Genomic DNA, 20,694 nt, shown 5'->3' on the forward strand with positions numbered 1-20,694 from the left:
GCCATATGACCCAGCAATCCCTCTCCTGGGTATCTACCCAAAAAATCTGAAAACATTTAGAGATAAAGACACGTGTGCTCCAATGTTCATTGCAGCTTTGTTTACGGTGGCCAAGACATGGAAACAACCAAAATGTCCTTCGACAGATGAATGGACGAAGAAGTTGTGGTATATATACACAATGGAATACTATTCGGCAGTAAGAAAAGATGATATAGGAACATTTGTGACAACATGGATGGATCTTGAGAGTGTAATGCTGAGCGAAATAAGTCAGACAGAAAAAGCAGAGAACCATGTGATTTCACTGATATGTGGTATATAAACCAAAAGCAACAAAAGAACAAGATAAACAAATGAGAAACAGAAACTCATAGACACAGACAATGGTTTGGTGGTTGCCAGAGGGTAAGGGGGGTGGGGGGTGGGGAGTGGGAGATGAGGGAAAGGGAGATCAAATATATGGTGATGGAAGGAGAACTGACTCTGGGTGATGAACACACAATGGGATTTATAGATGATGTAATACAGAATTGTACACCTGAAATCTATGTAATTTTACTAACAATTGTCACCCCAATAAATTTAATTAAAAAAAAAATTACGAATAGAATTGCCATATGACCCAGTGATCCCTCTCCTGGGTATCTACCCAAAAAATCTGAAAACGTTTATACATAAAGACATGTGTGCTCCAATGTTCATTGCAGCTTTGTTTACGGTGGCCCAGACATGGAAACAACCAAAATGTCCTTCGATAGATGAATGGATAAAGAAGTTGTGGTATATATACACAATGGAATACTATTCGGCGGTAAGAAAAGATGATATAGGAACATTTGTGACAACATGGATGGATCTTGAGAGTGTAATGCTGAGCGAAATAAGTCAGGAAAAGCAGAGAACCATGTGATTTCACTGATATGTGGTATATAAACCAAAAACAACAAAAGAACAAGACCAACAAATGAGAAACAGAAACTCATAGACACAGACAATAGTTTAGTGGTTACCAGAGGGTAAGGGGGGTGGGGGGTGGGAGATGAGGGTAAGGGGAATCAAATATATGGTGATGGAAGGAGAACTGACTCTGGGTGGTGAACACACAATGGGATTTATAGATGATGTAATACAGAATTGTACACCTGAAATCTATGTAATTTTACTAACAATTGTCACCCCAATAAATTTAAAAAATAAAATAAAATAAAATAAAAATAAATAAATAATCTGACACTTTAAAGAATACAAGTTTTGTTATTTCTCAGGTAACAGTCCAAGGTAAGTATTTCAGGCAGTGGCTGGCTCTGCTCCACCTGATCATACAGGGATCAAAGTTTCTTCTTTTTTTAAAAATTAAATTATTTTTCAATTACCATTGACATACAATATTATATTAGTTTCAGGTGTAGAAAACAACGTAGTGAGTAGGCATTTATATAGCTCACAAAGTGATAACCCCCAGTAAGTCTATTACCCATCTGACACTGTACATAGTTATTGCAATATTATTGACTATATTCCCTATGCTGTACTTTACATCCCACTGACTAGTATTTTTTTTCAATTATAGTTGACATTCAATATTATTTTATACTAGTTTCAGATGTACGGCATAGTGGTTAGACATTTGTATAATTTATGAAGTGATTCCCCTGGGTAAGTCTAGTACACGCCTGATATTATACTTAGTTTTTTCAATATTATTGACTATATTCCCCAGACTGTACTTTACATCTCTGTGACTATTTTGTAATGACCAATTTGTACTTCTTAATTCCTTCACCTTTGTCACCCAGCTCCCCTCTGGCAACCATGAGTTTGTTCTTTGTATCTATGAGTCTGTTTCTGTTTTGTTTGTTCCTTTGTTCTTTAGATTCCATACATAAATGAGATCATATGGTATTTTTTCTTTCTCAGTCTGACTTATTTCACTTAACATAATACCCTGTAGGTCCATCTATGTTGTTGCAAATGGTAAGATTTCTTTCTTTTTTGAGGCAGAGTAATATTTTATTGTATATGTGTACCACAATTTCTTTATCCAATCATCTGTTGATGGACATTTCAGTTGCTTCCATATCTTGGCTGTTGTACATAGCACTGCAGTGAACACAGAGGAGCATATATCTGAGAACCTTTTAATTGATACTCAATTATTCTTGAATACTTACAGGCTGTATATATTTGAGAAAATTTAGAACATAGTAAACTTTTAAAAAAATTTTGACATAACATGATGTAACAGAGTTCATTACTGAAAATTGTAACAACTAAAGTGCTAAAATAATTATGATAAATTATTTTTTATAATGAGAATCTGGGTGGTTTGTTTTTTATTCCCTTGCACTTAGGTTTGTTTATAGTAAATGTTTTTGGAATAAAGTGATGTGTTAAGTTATGTTTGGAAAGTTCTCATGCTCCTAAATTAGTGTCAGTTAATACCTCATGAATTTATAGAGATTTTGTTGCAATGGAATTTGATTTTCCTTGTATTCAAACTAGCGATCCACTTGGAAAGTACTCTTAACACCTAACTTGTGATGGCAAGTTTCAGGTACCTAATGCAGGATTGAAATTAGAATAGGAAAACAGCCAGAAATGGAAACATTTTGTTGGGGAATCCATACTCTTCTAGTTCACATTACCCTCCAATTGGGATGAATCCCAAATATATTCAGCCCTAAGCACAAAATGATAAAGAATAATTAAATTAATGGCAGATACATTGCTAAAACCAAGACTCGTTCTTACAACCCTGTTACCCCTGTCAACTACCTTGTTCCCTGTTCCAGGACATAAAGTATGACACGGAATAAGCTTGTGGTGTCTCATCAGGAAGTGGTCTTATCCTTTGAGCTCCTCTTTTCTCATGGTGACATTTGGCTCAGCTTTATCTTCTACCTGCTATCTGAAGATGGGGCATTGTTTCCCCTATCAGTATACCCCAACGCTGCTGAAACTTCCAGGTCTACTAGATTGATTCTCAGTTCTTTCTCATAAAACAGTAGAATGTGTTTTGTAAATCAGGTACACACATGTAAGAATCAGGTGCCAAAGGCATCCCAATGTCAAAGCAGCCAACAAACCATTGTTATGGACCATTAAAAATGAACAGCCAAACCTGTGTCAATTCTGGACTCTAAGGAGGTCGTGTTACCTGACCATGACAATCAGCAGGATAGAATTTTTAAAGAAGATTGTAAATTGTTCATTGAAAGACTGAGTGGACAGACAGCAGGAAATAGTTTTATTTTGAGAAAAGGAAGGGCCTTATGTGTTTGTATATGCATATTGAAAAGCTAGTAATTATTGCCTTCACTTTCTTCTTTGAGAAATTGCATCATTGGTTTATAGGGAGGCAGCACCTTCCCCTCTAGAAAGCAAACTCCTCAAAATGGTCAATGCAAAATTTGAGACAACATGAGAACAGTGCTTTTGTTTTCAAGATGTTACAATCCCCATATTTATCAGATTGTTTTTTAGACTGCTCCTTTCTTAACTGCTGTTTTGTCCTCCTCCTCCTTTAGGAGCTGTGCAATTAGTTGTAACTGAAAATGTCTGACAGTCTGGATAATGAAGAGAAGCCCCCAGCTCCCCCACTGAGGATGAATAGTAACAACCGGGATTCTTCAGCCCTCAACCACAGCTCCAAACCACTTCCCATGGCCCCTGAAGAGAAGAATAAGAAAGCCAGGCTTCGCTCTATCTTCCCAGGCGGAGGGGATAAAAGTAAAGTATCAGTGGCCGGGCATTGAAAAGGGTCTAGTTTATTCTTTCATTGTCACTTTCTTTCTTGGGTGGTCATTTCTTGAGCACTGGCTGTTCAAGGCCTGCCTGACCTTTACATCTGCATCTTCTTAGGTTGCATTTTGTCAGAGGTTAATGTTTGATTGAATTACTCTGAGTTTACAGAAAATATACTTATGTTTGCCTTTCACATAAAATTCATAAAATTGAATTCATAGTGTTAAGCCAAGGGAAATCCTAGCAATAGTACTGTCTTAAATATATAAACAATGACTTTCTTTCTGATAACTTAGAGGAGAATTTGTGGTAATTCTCCTCTAAGTTATCAGAAACCCTTCCAAACTGCAAGTTCTCCTTATTGGAATTTGGAGTATAGGTAGATTTGCTTCTGTATACCTTTATGACAGCTGTGAAAATTTTGAATTCAGTATACTGGAATCAGTCCAAGTTGCTGCAGTCTCTCTGACTGTATCACAAGGTGGGAAGAAATTTTTGACTATATTTGTTTTCTCTCTCATTTTTTTGCAGTTGTCCCCTACACAATCAGCCCTATTTGCACTAGGTATCACAACAATATATTATCATTTGTCCTTGGTGTTCTTCATAGTACCATTTGGAGCTTAAATAACATATGCTGACACTTTGTAAAACTAGGGTATATAAAGGCTCCAGTAAGTGTCAGGTTTCATTAATTAGCATGAAGCTTAAATATGGCTTCTATAAATGTGACTATTGAGGCAGAGGGGAGTGAAGGAAGTACAGGGACAATAGCACAACAGAAAGTTGCCAAAAGGGTAAGAAGGGTGATGACTTTAGAAGAGAAAAGGGACATCCCTGATCTGCTTCTTCAAGATAAACCAAATAGCTTTGTAGGTTGCTTATATGGTGTTAGTGAATCCACAATTCCTACCATTAGGAAAGGTGAAACTCTTATTAGGGCCAGCATTGTCTCTTGTACACCTATATCACTTAAGAGATTCTTTATCTCTCATGACCTAAGGATGTAAAAGATGGAAATGATGTTAAACATCTGGATTAAAGATAAGCAAAAGAATAATGAAACACTTTACTTGTAAGAGATCTGTGACCATGCAAGAGGAACTTTTGAAGACATGTTTTCAGACACTCAAGTGGGTGCAGAAAAAAAATTTGCCAGGTACAAGGGATGGTTTGAGAAACTTCTGACCTGGAGAGCAAGTCTTATGTGACAGTGGTGCTGAAGAAAGAACTACTAGATCTTATAGCTTCTGTTTTGTATCCGCCACAACTACGAAAATGATTGAGGAAGGGGATTATGTACCTGTACAACTCTCTGGTGCTGTTAAGAACATCATGCTTTGGAAGCCCTTGAACAATTCTACTTGCCCTTTTGAAGAACAAGAGCCAACTGATGCTGACATGAGGTCAGCAAAAACAGGAAGGCTGACATTTCTGTTTTATGCCAGTACTTCAGGTGACTTCATAACAAAACTACTACTACTCTACAGAAAACTATGCCCAAATCTTCTCAGAGGAAAAAAAATCGAAGTTTTTGGTGTACTTGTCAGCAAACAGAAAAGCCTTGATGACTCTTTCTCTTCTTAAGGAATGGTTTGAACAGTGTTTTCTTGTGGAAATTCAAGACTATTTAAAAGAAAAAAATCTTGATTTCAAAGTTATGCTGATTCCTCACAGTCCTCTTGACACCTCAGATGCATTTGCCAATGTACATCCTAATGTTAAGGTTGTCATTATAATTAGTCTCATGTCTCAGATCCTCGAGCCCTTAGATCAGTGTTTGATCCAGCCATTCAAGAATACGTATGCCAAATTAATATATAACTTTGTTGTTAAAAATCTTATAGAGTTTCCTCTGTCTGAAGACCCTAGTGCATGGGATTCATACACCATCACTAATGCTGTATTCTTAACAAAAGAGGCATTAGATAGTTTAATAGAGCCTGTCATTAATGCAATTTGAGAGATCTTTCAGTGATTCCCTCCTTAAGACAAAAAAAAAATACAAACAAACAAAACAAAACAAAACGAAAAAACCCTACTTTGGATCAAGAAGAAACTATGTCTGCACATGAACATTTGCTACAGGAGCAATCATTGGCTGACATTTAATGCTGCTAAAGGATAATTCAGGAAACTTCCAGTCCCCCAGAGGTGATTATCATAAGTGATAATGAAGATAATTAGTAAGCTATGGAACTGGAGCAAATATTTCAGAACAAGATTAAAACTTTCCCAAGAAAGTAATGAAAATTAGTACCTTTACATTTCAAACCTTACCTCTTCAAAGTTTGAGTGATATAGCAGAATTCTATAAGGGAGTGCTATGATGCCTTCAAAAGAAAATCACATTGGACAGAAACCATTTTCAGCGGAACTTGAATCATCAAATAATGCTATTTAATACTATTGTTGGACCTCTGATAAGCTGCCTTTAGACAAAGCTTGAATGATTTAATTGAACTCTAGAAAGAGGTGCTAAGAGTCTTTTCACAACACCATATTGGGAAGAAAGCAACCTCAGAAGAGCCTAAAACATTAAGTAATGACATTTAAACACCTGAGCTGTTAGACAGCTGTCAATCTGCCTTCAGACAAATTATTTAATTTGAACTCTATACAGAAGTGCTGAGGTGTCTTCAAAAAAGACTTGAGAAGACAGAAAGAATCTTCAGAAGAGCCAAAGTCATTAAGTCATACCACTTAAATTCACTTGCTTGATAGGAATAAAGCCACAGGCAAGTTTTACAATTTCAGGATTGGGTTTAGATCGCTCTGAGAGCTTGGAGAGCCATAATTTGAATTAATAATCTACCTCTGTTCATTGCTTCACTGTCACCCCCATTTTCTACTTCTAGAATGAGTATCATCGCCTCTGGAAATCATCTCAGGATCTAAACGGAAATTATGTGGAGCCTATCATTTTTACTAATATAAGCTATGTAACTCTCATTATTCTTTTTATGTAATATACCTTTGTTATTGTTTTGTTTTATGGCATGAAAAAAATTATGAAAGCTTTCAAAAGTTCACATGTAACCTCATTTCTCCTGCCCTTTGTTTTGTCCCTCCTAAAATCTTAATTTCCTCAGCTGAACTCTCTTACCATGGGTGTCATTCAGGAATCTGACACTCATAGGTAAGGAGGGGTTACTGTTTCTATGTTTCTGCCTTTCGGTGACTGCTTCGGTTACACCACAATCAGTCTTGAATGAATGGAAAGAACAATAGACTTAGGTTCTAGAGACCTGTGTTCGTTATTGTGACTTTGGGATAGTCACTTAGTTTCTGTAAGCCTCAGTTTTATCAACTGTTAAATAAGGATAGGAATATCTAGCTTACCTCACAAGATACTTTTGGTAATCAAATGCTATTAAAAGTACATAATAATTGTGAGATGTTTTAGATTTGCATCATTTTGTACCTTACAAACAACCGAAAAACTAAATCTTAAGTAACTTTGTCTTTAGCTGGAATTTATATGTCAATTATAGAAAATTGAAAATTAAAATTGCCCATAATTCCACAAGTCTAAGATAACTAACTGGTTTGATATTTTTTCTCCTAGTCTTCCTTCTTCTTATCACAGAGAAATTTTTCATCAATATTAATAATTTTACTAACAATTGTCACCCCAATAAATTTAATAAAATTAAAAAAAAAAACTTGGACAATAAAGACAAGCATATAGAAAAAAAATGAAAATTAGCCATATTCACAAATCTCAGAAACAATGTTAACATTTTGGCAGATTTCTTTCCACACTTTTAATGGCTATATATAGACATATTTTTACATTGGTAAGATCATAATACATACAGTTTTATATCCTGCTTTTTCACTTAACATTTTTATCATGAATATTTCCTATATTTTAAAAGTTTTCATAAACATCAGTTTTGATAGTGTATACATTTCATCATATAGTAGCAATAGTGACATCATGATTTATTTAATCATTTCCTTTTGTTGGATATTTGGGATCCTTTCCAAATTTTTGTTATAAATAATGTCACAATTTCTATTTATTTAGTTAAATGAAAATACTTGTTTTGGGGACAGGAGAGGTTTTTGTTTGTTTTAAGAAGTCTCTACTAGCTACATTTCATTGAACAAAGGGACCTTCAAGAGACAAGTAGAACAACAAAAGAAGTAGTAGATATAATTTCAAGATTGTGGATCTATCTTTGTTGGAGACTGTTTCAGGAGCTGAATCTTAGTGGTAGAGCAAATTAGGAGAGAGAATTTGCCACCATTTTATACTTCATTATAGAAAAGTTTTCAGAATTTAGACCAGGAAAAGGGCCTTCTGAACAAGTGGTTTGATTTGATTTTATGTACCCCGTGAAGTGTAAGACTGATCAGGTTTGTATTTTGTTAGCTAACGGAAAGTTTGGAACCAAATGCATAGTCCATGCATAGCACTCGTAATGGGACTCTATGGTTTGTATGCACTTTGCATTAGCTTTCTTCCAGACTCCATTTTATGTTCCTATCTTTTTTGTTCCTTTTACTTTCTTATCTACTTTGAATTTATGCTATCATATTATATTTTGTGTATTCTTGTAAGCCACCTGATATCCACTTTGGCAAAAAGTAGGGGGAATAAATACATGAAAACATTACATGAATAAATAAGTAAGGCAAAGGCAATGAGGCCAATAAATCTGCCAGGGCTCTGAAAATGGTACAGTGCCTCTAAAAATAATAAATGTTAAGGACTTGAAGCTTGGAAGAACATGTGGGAAAGAAGCAGGTGAGGCTGCATTTGGAGGTGACATGTTCTGTGTGACGTGTGTGTCTTCTGAAGCATGCTAATGTATCATGTGCTGCACTTGAGCATTAGGTGTGTTCCGGAGGACAGGGAATGCTGTATGAAGGGCTATGTCTTTAGCGAACACAGTTCACGTGCATTTTTGTTTGGGGGGAATCCAGAGAGCTTGGGGAGCTGGTGAGACTGGAGATAAAGTGAAGGCCCTCTTCCTGGAGGAGTAGTAAGGGATAGTTGGATATAAATCACATCAAAACAAATGGGAAGTGATCTACCATTTAATGACTGATATACCATTAGTTCCTAGCTACTAAGCTGTGTGTCAGGCACTTTCATGTATTGAGTCTTTTGATCCTTACAACCACTCTGTATTATCCCCTTTTTACAGATAAGGCAATTTAAGTTCAAAACATTTAAGTAGACAGCCTGGTGTCACATAGTAAATGACAGAAGCTAGAAGTCTCCAAACCCTATGCTTTTTCCACTCTATCACACTACTTTAGGGCAGAACAAAGGGACTATATGGAAAACTACATTCCTAGCATCCAAAACCCAGCAGTGGCTGTCATGTTTCCTTAAGAAGATGGCACTGTGCTTTGAAACTTATCTCAATTTCAGAAAAGGAGACTTTTTTTTATCAGCACTCAGAAGGAAAGGAAGACAACTTTTTAATTTGATTTTTAATGATGGCAAGAAAATATTCTCAACAATAGAGATGTGTTAACATTTGATTTGGGTGTTTTGTGGTCTAGACTCTCATTTAGTGTGTGTACTTTACAGGTTTGCATATTGCTTACTTTAGAAACTTGAGCCTCTAGATGAGTGTGCTCATATATGTGAAAAAGTTCTTAAAGTGTCATATAGTTTGTTATTGTATTGCATATATGTTGTTGTACTAATCCCTAGAGTATGTTGTCTTTTATATATGCTACACAGCAGGAAGCATTACTGTGCAACAATTATATTAAAGAAGACTCTCAGTTATCCTTTATGGTCTTGTTAATCAAATGTTTTGGTCAAAGCACATTACTAATTCTCATCTAATCAATACACAATAAAAATACTTAGTGTGATAACTAGACTGAACAGTCTTTCTTCAGTGATGTTGAAGACCCTTTGGGATCTTGCAGTAGCTCAAGGTTTTTATTGCACCAACAAAGAATGGGAGTGTCAAATAACTGTGGGTTCTGTTATCAGAATGCAAGGTGTTAGAGACTGCTAAATGCTGAATAATACTTGCATTCCTCTTGGTTCTCCAAATGTAACCCATACAGCTCAGCAAAGAGTACTATTTGGAGATCATTGCATCCCCTCCTTTGGAAAGCCTGAGGGGCATGGCATTTCCCTTGTCCTCCAGGGTCAGTGCTGTGTCCCAGCAGAAGAGACTTCTGTACTACTACTCCTTTATTCCTAGAAGTCCCCTGTAGCTGAAATGGGAAGATGGTGGGATAATGATGCATTCTATCTACTAGGGCCTGTGCTTCCACTTCAAGGCCAATAAATAGGGAAATTGGGCAGAATTTTGGTAGTCCATTAAAACCAGCGACAGTCAAACTCAAGAGAAGTATGGAAAGCAGGATTGGGAGATGTATATACTAAAGGAAAGAAGTAATAGGGAGAAATAAATTAAGAGAAGAAGTAATGTTTGAGAGGGAGATTAAGAGGTGGAGAAGATACAGGGGATGGATGAGAAGAGGGGAAGACAGAAGACAGTTGTATTAAACACTAAAATGAAGAAGTGAATGGAGAAGATGCTAGCTAAGGGATATGAAATTACTTTTCTCCTTAAAGCAAATGAGGCCCCCCACTTGTTTTTCTTTCAAACTTGTGTCCTGTATAGTCATCCACATAATCAGATGTGTATGGTTTAGGACATTGCCTCATATTTGCCTTTTGTTTTCAAATATTTTCCATTGAAATTGTTGCACGTGTGAATTGGGTATAAATGAGTATGGAATCAGTGTGTGTTTCCTGGAAGGATATGGGCATAAGAGTCAACTTCCTAATGATTTGCCAGAATGATCACTGTTGCTGAATGTTTTTGAAGATGATACCACTGAGGTGATGGCTGTCTGCACGGGTGAGTGGGGGTCACTAGAAGGGATCACATGGGACCATCATTTCCTTTCCCCTATCCTCGTCATGGAACATCCAACCTATGTATTGGGCTTGTAGCAGCTCTTGCAGAATCGGGTACCACTTTGAGTATTTTTCTATACATTATGGAGGGCATATACTGTTTCCCATAGCCACTGAAGACCTGGCAGAGGAAATGGGCTTATTTCACCACAGAGAATAGAACTAGACATAAATATATGCTTATTGGATACTATGAATTACCAAGGGTGAAATTTCCTATTGGGTCTCATGGCTTTAGCAGATTCTACCTGAAGGCAGGAGAATGGGCCTTCCCAACTATATACTTCTGGGTGTTGCTAATATAATGAAAGATACAGTAAGAACAGGCCAGTTTAATCTTTTTTTGGTAGTTATATTTCTAAGGACTTCACTCATAAGATGGAAATGCTAGGTTTAAAAAGTGGCAGATTACTTAGTTGTCCAGCAAACATAGTCACCCTATTACTAAGTATATTGCTAATGAGATGATGTATTTTGGATAGCAGTTATAGGGATATTCCATTGTTCAAAGTGCTTTCATATTGATTACCTCCTTCAAACCTCCTATGATGGAGGCAAGGATTATCCCAATTTTACAAAGGAAGGCAGACATTTAGAGAGGTTAACTGACTTCCACAAAGTTGTTCCACTACTAATTAAAGCAAGGCAGACCTAGAATTAGACCCCCTGACTCCTAGTCCAGTAGTGGTTGAACACTGTACTGCTTGCCATGAAATGAGAGTTACCTAACTTGTTTTGAAAATAGGTTATAGCCAATGGAATATGTAAAAAATGGAATTTTTACTGAAGCAGATGAATTTAGGTGAACCTAACCCACTTTCTCAGTCAGCAATTACAATGGTAATCATACCTTTATCTTTACTAGTTACTACTCCCGAGGGCCTAACTTGCTAGCAGAAAGTAACAGCCTTTGTAAAACAGAAAATTGTTGATTATTTTCCTGATTCCTGTGTTATTTTCTTGGTCTTCAAAGTTTTTTTCTATTAGAAAAATATCTGATGCTTTTACAGTTAAAATATTAAATAATTGTATTAAAATAGAACATGAGAGTCACCTCTCATCCTTCCCTGTAGGTTCATTTGTAATCCAGTATTTATTTAAAGATTTGGATCATTTTCCCCTCGTTTAATAAACACCTATTTCCTTTTCTGCTCAGAATTAGTATATATTTTACTCAAGATGCTAGATTTAAGCCAGGAATATATCTGTTATGTAGAAACTCTTTTAAAATATTTTACCCACCTTGCACTGTCAATTTCTTTAAATACTTAGAGCCAAGAATAAACTCTATGTTTATGCCTACCTTTCCATTGTAATTATCACAAGATATTTCCATTGTAAATATCTTGCAGTATTTTCATTGGGAAAAATAAATTTGAAGGCCCACAAACTAGCATTTTTTTTCTACCAAAAAAATAGAGGAAAACTAGAGAATTTCTCCCCATGTCAGGGGAAATGTACATTTCATGAGTCCAAGAGGTGATAAATTCCTGTGGGTCCCTTCTCATAATATGCCCCCAAACAGAATATTTGTAACTGTTCTCAGATACTTATTCTTACTCAAGTATAAGACTTCAGAAAGCTTCCCTCTGGGGAGTTATGGCACAGTGTACTCTGTGACCCCATAAGTCAGAGGATGGAGCAGAACAGCTCCAGTACTTAATTAACTTTTCTGGTAGTTAAGTAGACATTAAGGCATTTTAATTCTTAAAAACCACCAAGGCAGCATTTTATGAAAAGATTCCTGTGAGGCATTGACTAGCAGCCTCCAAGTTAATTAAAGAAATTAACCACTGAAAGTACCTGTCACCCAGCTAAAGTGTGACCAAGTCACTAAGGATCATCTATTAGGAAAAGTGAAGGTTGCCACCCATAGGAGATGGATAGCCCTTTAAAAATCTTTCTGTATCCTTCTAACATGGCTTTCCCAGAACAAAGCCTAGGAATATTGAGGTACAAAAGGCATTTTCATATAATGGATCTCCAATCCAGCCATCCTCACTGCCCCTGCCTGAAATGGCCACTATATCTGCACAGGTTGTTTGGCTCCAGGAACACATGGCACAGTACAAATTGTACCTGGGCAGGGGGAGTGGGACAAAGTAGGGGAGAGAAGGGGAAGGGCTTCTAGTGTCAAGCTAGGGGTGGTGGAACAAGTGTGCCTCCCAGGAAAGTTCCAACCTCAGCAATTCCAGTACAAGCCTCCTAACGAAATACTTTATTAGACCTCCTTTATCTCAAAGGACTTCATGGAAGATCACTGGTTAGCAACATATGGGCAACCGGCCAGTTCATAAATCTGAGCTGCATGCTAAATTTGAGCACAGATCTAGTTTATTAGCTCTTTCAATTTAAAAATCAGATATAACAGAATTGGATGTTAATGTAGGCTTACTTGGAGCACGTTTTATAGTTCACACAAAAGATTTGTGCCTGCTTTTTATGTGCCCAGCTCTGTGCTGAGTGTTATCTGTGATAGTACATGTAAGACAGGATTCCCTGTCCTCAGGTAATTTTCAATCTAGTTGCATAAATCACACACACACACACACACACACACACACACACACACTTTATAAGAAATGTCCAATAGGTGATCTTAGAGATGACAGATGTAGTGTTAGATAGGTCTTCCCCATTCCACCTCCACCATTCATTTTCCTCCTCAGCCTGTGTGAAATAGCAACCATTTTGAAGCCTGCCCCCACCATGTATACCTAGCAGCACATAGCTCCCTTGCTTGTCTTCCAGAAAACATCTTTTCTATCATATCCATATGCACAAAAAAGTTTCCCGTACATTCTTTATTATTATCCAAATGCATATCCCTTCCTGATTTCTAAGGCCATATCCCATCTATTCACCCCTCCGTCTTCTCACTTCCTCATCAATATGCTCTACAAATTTCTACTTCCAAGTTTTGCTTCTCCTATTTTTCCTACTTTAGACACCTTAACCTTTACTGCCTATCTGTTCTTTAAGACCCATCTCTTTAGTCTTACCTCTGCCATTAAGCCTTCACTGGGCACCACAGATTTCTATGATCTTTTCTTTTGACATGCTACAGCACTTATACTCTATTCTTTGAAATTAGCACCTAATTTTGTTTGATCCGATAGTGTCAATTGCTATTTCTTGTGTACTCAGCTTATTTCCCCAATGAGATCGCAAGTTTAGAATATTAAGTTCCTAATGAGTTACCCAGCATAATCTGTCATTGCTCTGCTCCTCAATTCTATATATACTTGTTAACTGACCCACTGACTGATTCAAAGGAAAAGAAGTCGGAACAATAGCAGGAGGGGAATGTTTGTTAGAGCCAAGGTTGTGAAATGCTTGCTGCTTAGAACTAGCCAGCCTATGTGCTTTTATCTTTGGAAAAATTACTTCTTTTTAAAAATGTCTTATATAATATTTTTTTAGCTTTCTGTATAATTGTGGCTTGAAATGTCACTTTTTTATTATGCCATATATAGTAACTTTGCATGCTTTCATTGCTTTTTCAAAAATGATTATTCTGTGCTTTCAGGCTAAATTTACGTAGGACAGCATTTCTCTTTGTCCTCTGTCATTCCTTTTATTTCCTGCATGCTCTGTCTTCAAGGAGCTAGAAAGTGTTCTAAAAATCATTCTGGACATGACCATATGGCATCCAATGAGAAGGCTCAACAAAACTTCCAGGAATTTTAGGGGAAGATGACAAGTGGAACTCCTACAACAAGGAAGACTCAGGTGACAGTTTTCTAAAATGCTTTCAGAAGGCAAGCATAGCACCATCCAGGTATTTTATCTGGGGGAGAATTGGTCGTTTTGCTATGCCTTGAACCCTGTGCATCTGTGTTGCCAATATATGGTTTTGACCCCAAGGTGACACCTGAGAAGAGGTATGCCTGAATGAGTACAGTCATCCCCACTGTTGGGGAAAAACAGCAACAATGCCATCACCATAAACTTCAACTATAACAACTACTCTAAAACATATCCCCCTACCCCTAGCTTTCTTGGGGAACCTTGATCATTGTCTTCTCATCTATGAACACATAATGGCAAATGGACATGACCTGTCTCCATATATTGGGTCTCATTTCATATACTGAAGGTCATTCATCCATTCATTTGTTTATTTGTTTATTAGTTAAATATTTATTGAATCAGATACTTTGCTAAATAGATGTTGGGGTACACAGGTGAATAAGTCCCAGTTCCTGCCTTTAAGAAATGGATGGCATAATGAGGGATACAGACAAGTTTAGAATTTAGTGTGGTAAGTATAATATAGAAGTGAGCACACAGGAGGGGCATCTATTCAAGACTGAGGAGAGGGGCAGTTAGGGAAGGATTCCTGGAGGAGATGACCACTGAACTGAGCTAGGCACATAATAGATGGGTGACATTTCAGATAGAAGGAGCAACATAATAAAGGCAATAGGTATGACACACTATTAGCTAACGTTCTATGAATACAACTACAAGTAGTTCAGAATAGCTAGTGCGTAGAGTGAGAGTGGGAAAGGGGTGTGAGATGGAGCTGTGGAAGTAGTTGGGGACTGGATCCTGGAGAACTTATTTATGCCACACTAAGGGCTGTGATTCTGAAGCCAATGGGGAAACATTGAAGCGGGGGAATGATATCAGACTTGTGTGCCACAGTATCACTCTAGCCACAGGAGAAGGATGGATTTGAGGGAGATGGATGGAAGGAGACAAGTCAGGCTGTTGGAGTCATGCAGGTGAGAAATAACAGTGGCCTGGCTTAAGGGCCTATATCAATATGAATAGTATAGGACAATACAGTCAAATATTTATGAAGAAGAAGTAATAGAAATAAGCAACTAATAAGATGGTGGGAGCAGAAGCTGGAGATGGATGAGGTAGGGGACACAGGAGGAGTTGTAGCTTCTTATTTTAGGTGGGGAAATGCAGTGGAGAATTAATTTACTTGTGAAAATATTTAGAGTGAGGGGCCTATGAAGCATCCAAATAGAGGTGTTCAGTAGGCAGTTAACTCCATGGGGTCAAGGTATAGCAGAGAGGTTAGGGTTGGAAACACATATGGGAAGTCACTAGTATAGATGGTAATTCAAACCATACAAGTAGATGAGGTAACCTAAGGGAGAGGTGTGATGATAAGAGGAGATGAGGACCTAGGACAGCTCTTGGGAAATACTATTTAAAGAATCAATCAAAGACCCAGAAATGTAGGAATAGACTCTAGAAAAGTGTTGCATGAAAGAAGACAGGGAGGAGTTAGTTCCATGAAGTTTATGGTTGGCAATGTCAGTTTTTGACGGAGAGATCAACCATGGTAAGGACCAAAGAATGGCCATTTTCAAGGAGGAAGTTAATTTGTGATCTAGGACTCATTGCAGTGGTTCAAGGAGTGAGGGCTAAGGAAGTCTAGATTGCCTTTTCAAGAAGTTTAAGCTAAAGAAGGAAAGGCTGAGAGACTATAGCAGCTAGAGAAAGATACAAGGCAGAAAAAGGTTTTAATTTTAAGGACAAAAGAGATCTCAGCATGTCTTTTAAGCTAAATAGGAAGTGTCAGTAGAGAGGGAGAGATTGAAGATATAAGAAGATAACTGATGAAGTGAGACCCCTGGAGAAATTAGAAGGACTAAGATCTAGGGCACCAGTGGAGGGATAAGCCTTAGGCAAGGAGGGGACACTTCTTCCAGTGATATGTGTGTGGAGAAGATATTATTGATAGAGATACATGCATAGGAGTGGAAGAGGAAGTGAAGTCAAAAGAGTTCTAAACTGATGGCCTCCATTTTTCTCATTGAAGTAGAAGGAATTTCATATGCCGAAAGTAAGGAAGGAGAGGATGAAGCAGAAATTTGAGTGAACTGGTAAAATTCTGGAATATTCAGTAAAGAATGGGAAAGAAAGTTGGCAATGGGCAAGAAAAACATTGTCAAACACCACTGGTGACCCAACTAGGGTCTGTGAGCACCAATCTGCAGGACTATATGATTTTTCCCTAACAACTCTCAGTAGCCTCAGTATAGAAGTGAAGATTTCATGGTTGGATTCTGTCTGGATAGAGTTTTGCAGGACAATTGCAAGAGAAGGTCAAAGGGTGAGAGTTTCCAGGAAACTGGCTTAAGAGCAATTTAAATGATGGGTCAGAGTCTGGGCCAGGGAGAAGCTGAGAAACTGGCTAAAAATGGTGGGATCCAGGAATTGGAGGATTTCATGAGACCAAAGAACAGGTGAAATACTGTGTTTCCCCCAAAATAAGACCTAACCGAACTATCAGCTCTAATGCGTCTTTTGGAGCAAAAATTAATATAAGAACCATTCTTATTTTAATAAAATATAGGACCAGGTCTTTAACATGATATATGATATGATATGGTATGATATGATATGATATGATATGATATGATATGCTACCGGGTCTTACATTAATTTTTACTCCAAAAGACGCATTAGAGCTGATGGTCCTGCTAGGTCTTATTTTCAGGGAAACATGGTAGGAGTAGGGCTTGAAAGAATGGTAACACTAGCAGGATGGGAGGCTGGGCTCAGAGAATGAATGAGATAACAGGGTTGAATATTTCAGATAAAGGGTCATTCTGGATAACGAAAGAGCCTGGGGTAGCTGTGATTCTCCACTCTGTCTGCACATCATCCGTGGAGCTAAAAAACTCATTTACCCAGATCCCACACCCAGAAATCCTGACATAGTAGGTTCTGGGTGGACCCTGGACATTGGTATTTTATAGAACTGTGCAAGACATTCTGATGTGCAGTTCTGATTGAGAACCACTGGTTTAAAAGGTAGTGATGAGAATGGATTGCAGAAGTGGAAGGGAAGTTAAGTTCATTAGAGTTGAAGAAGTCAAGGAGTTGAAAGGATGTGAAAGGATTCCATTTATATTTTACATTTCAGAGTGATGGCAGCATTGAGTGTAGGAAGGAATACTGGGAACCAAAGTCCTCAGTGGATGTGAGGGATTGGCCAGGAGAACTAAATTGCAATAACCGCAAAGGGAGTGGGTTTTGCAGGCAAGTGCAGTAGTACTGACCTCAAATAAAACAATTTGGAATAAAAAGGGGAAACCACTGCCCTTCCCCATTCCCCCAGGCCTAAAGACTTGGGATGGGGAAGAATGAGCAGTGTTCGTCAGGATTATCTGAAGAAATGGTACCCTCATTGGACAGGAAGATTTACAGTTGTTTTTCCTTAACCCAAGCTGCTTAATGGAAATACCTGATGAATTTTTTTTAAATTTAATTTTATTAAATTTATTGGGGTGACAATTGTTAGTAAAATTACATAGATTTCAGGTGTACAATTCTGTATTACATCATCTATAAATCCCATTGTGTGTTCATCACCCAGAGTCATTTCTCCTTCCATCACCATATATTCGATCCCCCTTATCCTCATCTCCCACCTCCCAACCCCCGCCCCCCTTACCCTCTGGCAACCACTCAACTATTGTCTGTGTCTATGAGTTTCTGTTTCTCATTTGTTTGTCTTGTTCTTTTGTTGTTTTTGGTTTATATACCACAAATCAGTGAAATCACATGGTTCTCTGCTTTTTCTGTCTGACTTGTTTATGAATTTTTAAAATGAAATGTGCTTTGGGCCACCCCGTACTACCTGAATCTGAATATCTGTGGGTGGAGCTCTGATCTCTCTCTCTCTCTCTCTCTCTCTCTCTCTCTTTTAAGTTTCTGAAATGAGAGTTATGCACAGTGAAGTTTGAGAACCTAAGGTAGAAAGTGAAAAGGGGCATTTAATGAAGAGCTTGAAGGTGTAGGGGAATTTGTAATCGAACAAGTTCTAGCCACTGGAGGAAGTGCAGAACATTGGGGTGGGGCGTATAGGAGATGGCAGATGACTAGAGAGACTTTTCTTTTAAAGGTAGTGGGTTGCAGAAAGGTGTCAGGATGAGAGACAGGGTAGATTAGCTGGCCCTTGGAGATACAACCAGAACTTATGTACATCTAGAGGGTCCCAAGGCCAAACGTTCTTTGCAGTTTGTGGTCTAGTCAGCAATTTGCGGACTTTGTTCTAAGTGCCTGTAAGATATGGGTGATATGTTTAGAAACTAGCATTCATCAACCCAGAGCTGATCAGGCTGAGTCTTATTCCAAAATTTAGGTTAGGCTGAATCTTAATATAAAAGACCAATGCTCACAGAATTTTCTGGGGGAGATAGAGACATTGTAGTGTTCTTAAAAAAAGGTCTCATCTACACTCCATTCAATCACTAAACATTTACTGAAAACTAGGGCTCAAATATGTTGAAGTTATTTTTAAATTATACTTAGTAATAAATAGTGTAGCTATTAAGAGCTTAGGTTTCATAGCCACAGTTGGGACCTCAGTTCAAATGCTGACTCTCATATCTGCCAGCTGTATAACCTGGGTATGTGGTTTAACCTCACTGAATCTCACTGTCCTCATCCATAAAACAACAATAATAAAGCCTATCTTATAATATTGTGATTAAATGAGATAAACTTAGAAGCACTTTGCACATGGTGAATGTTCCATAAATTATAGTTATTAACTGTGCAGACATAAGGCAGGTGCTAGGGAATGTGACAATGTATAAGATACAGTCTCTGCTGTCACATATCTCAAATTTTAGCTAGAAAGACATGTATGTAAAGAAGAAATAACAATCCACTTTTGATAAGTGTCAAGCTCAGATTATACACGAGGTAGCATGCATAAAAAGACCTTTAACTTTGTCTGCAGAGGGAAGACAGGAAAGACTTGCTAAAGGAGAGGAAGCCCAAGAGTGAGTCTTCAAGAATAAGGACTAATAGGAGTTATCCGCACAAAGCAGAGGGGGAACAATAAAAAGTAAGACTTCCCAGGCTTTAACCTAGCTAGCATGTATAAAAGCTTGGCAGTAAAAGAGCAGGGAATGGATGAAAATCGTGAAAGGGATTAAGAAATACAAATTGCCTGTTATAAAAATAGTCACAAGGCTGTATAAAGTGCAGTATAGGGAATATAGTCAATAGTTTTGTAATAACTATGTATGATGTCAGATGGGTTCTAGACTTATTTGAGTGGTCACTATGTATGGTATATAAATGTCTAACCACTATGATGTATACCTGAAACTAATATAATATTGTATGTCAACCATAATTGAAAAATAAATTTTAAAAATAGAGAAAATCCAGCAGTTTAGGAAGCATGAAATGGGTATGGGACAGGGGGGCCATGACAAGAATAGACGATGGAGAGGAAAGATGGAGGCAGATCATGCAGGCCCTGGGATAGCATGCTAAGGAGCATAAACTTTTAACATATGGGTAATGAAAAGCCATTTAAGGACCTTAGAAAAAGGCAGGAATGCAGTCAGATTATTATATATAAAAATATTACTCTAGCCACAGTGTAATGAATTGCAAGGGGAAATACTGGAGGCAGTAAGACCAGATGAGAAATGCTAGTGCTGTGGTCTAAGATAATGGATGAAAGGAAGAAGATGGATTTACAAAGCAGACAAGTAAGTTCACGAACTCATCCTAGAAAAGTGCTACATAACTCATTGCTGAATATCACTATGGTCACATTCAAAGTACTCCCCTTGGGAAGCTATGCACTGACGACAGTGACTAGTCCACCCTTCAAAGCAATTCTGGAACTCTTTTTCTGGAGTGGTCATCAGAGCTGTCATCGTATTACCCTTGATGTCCTGAATGTCATCAAAATGTCTTCCTTTGAATATTTCCTTTATCTTCGGGTAAAGAAAGAAGTCATTGGGGGATGGATCAGGTGAGTAAGGAAGGTGTTCCAATACAGTTATTTGTTTACTGGTTAAAAACTCCCTCACAGACAGTGCCGTGTGAGCTGGTGCATTGTCGTGATGCAAGAGCCATAAATTGTTGGTGAAAAGTTCAGGTCGTCAAACTTTTACACATACCTTTTCAGCACTTCCAAATAGTATAAAGTTGACTAACTGTTTGCCCAGTTGGTACAAAATCATAACGAATAATCCCTGTGATATGAAAAAAAAAAAAAAAATGGTTAGCGATATAATTGCAACAAGTTCGCGGAC

The 20,694-nt window shown here is 37.6% G+C and overlaps 1 protein-coding gene across 18 annotated transcripts in view; it reads left to right on the top strand.

Moving 5' to 3' along the window:
* PAK3 (p21 (RAC1) activated kinase 3) overlaps window positions 1-20,694 on the top strand; it is a 415,175-nt gene that overhangs the window by 216,911 nt on the left and 177,570 nt on the right. For 17 of the 18 annotated variants that reach the window (XM_074324355.1, XM_074324352.1, XM_074324353.1 and 14 more), the window contains one exon: window positions 3,531-3,732. In XM_074324355.1, the coding sequence (XP_074180456.1) occupies window positions 3,558-3,732 (175 nt within the window). In that variant the 5' untranslated portion in view covers window positions 3,531-3,557. Of the gene's footprint in view, window positions 1-3,530; window positions 3,733-14,258; window positions 14,390-20,694 lie in introns of those variants that run through there. The other variant, XM_074324365.1, reaches the window with a different exon arrangement.

The sequence above is a fragment of the Rhinolophus sinicus genome, chromosome X (genome assembly GCF_036562045.2).
Source record: "Rhinolophus sinicus isolate RSC01 chromosome X, ASM3656204v1, whole genome shotgun sequence".
NCBI lineage: Eukaryota > Metazoa > Chordata > Mammalia > Chiroptera > Rhinolophidae > Rhinolophus > Rhinolophus sinicus.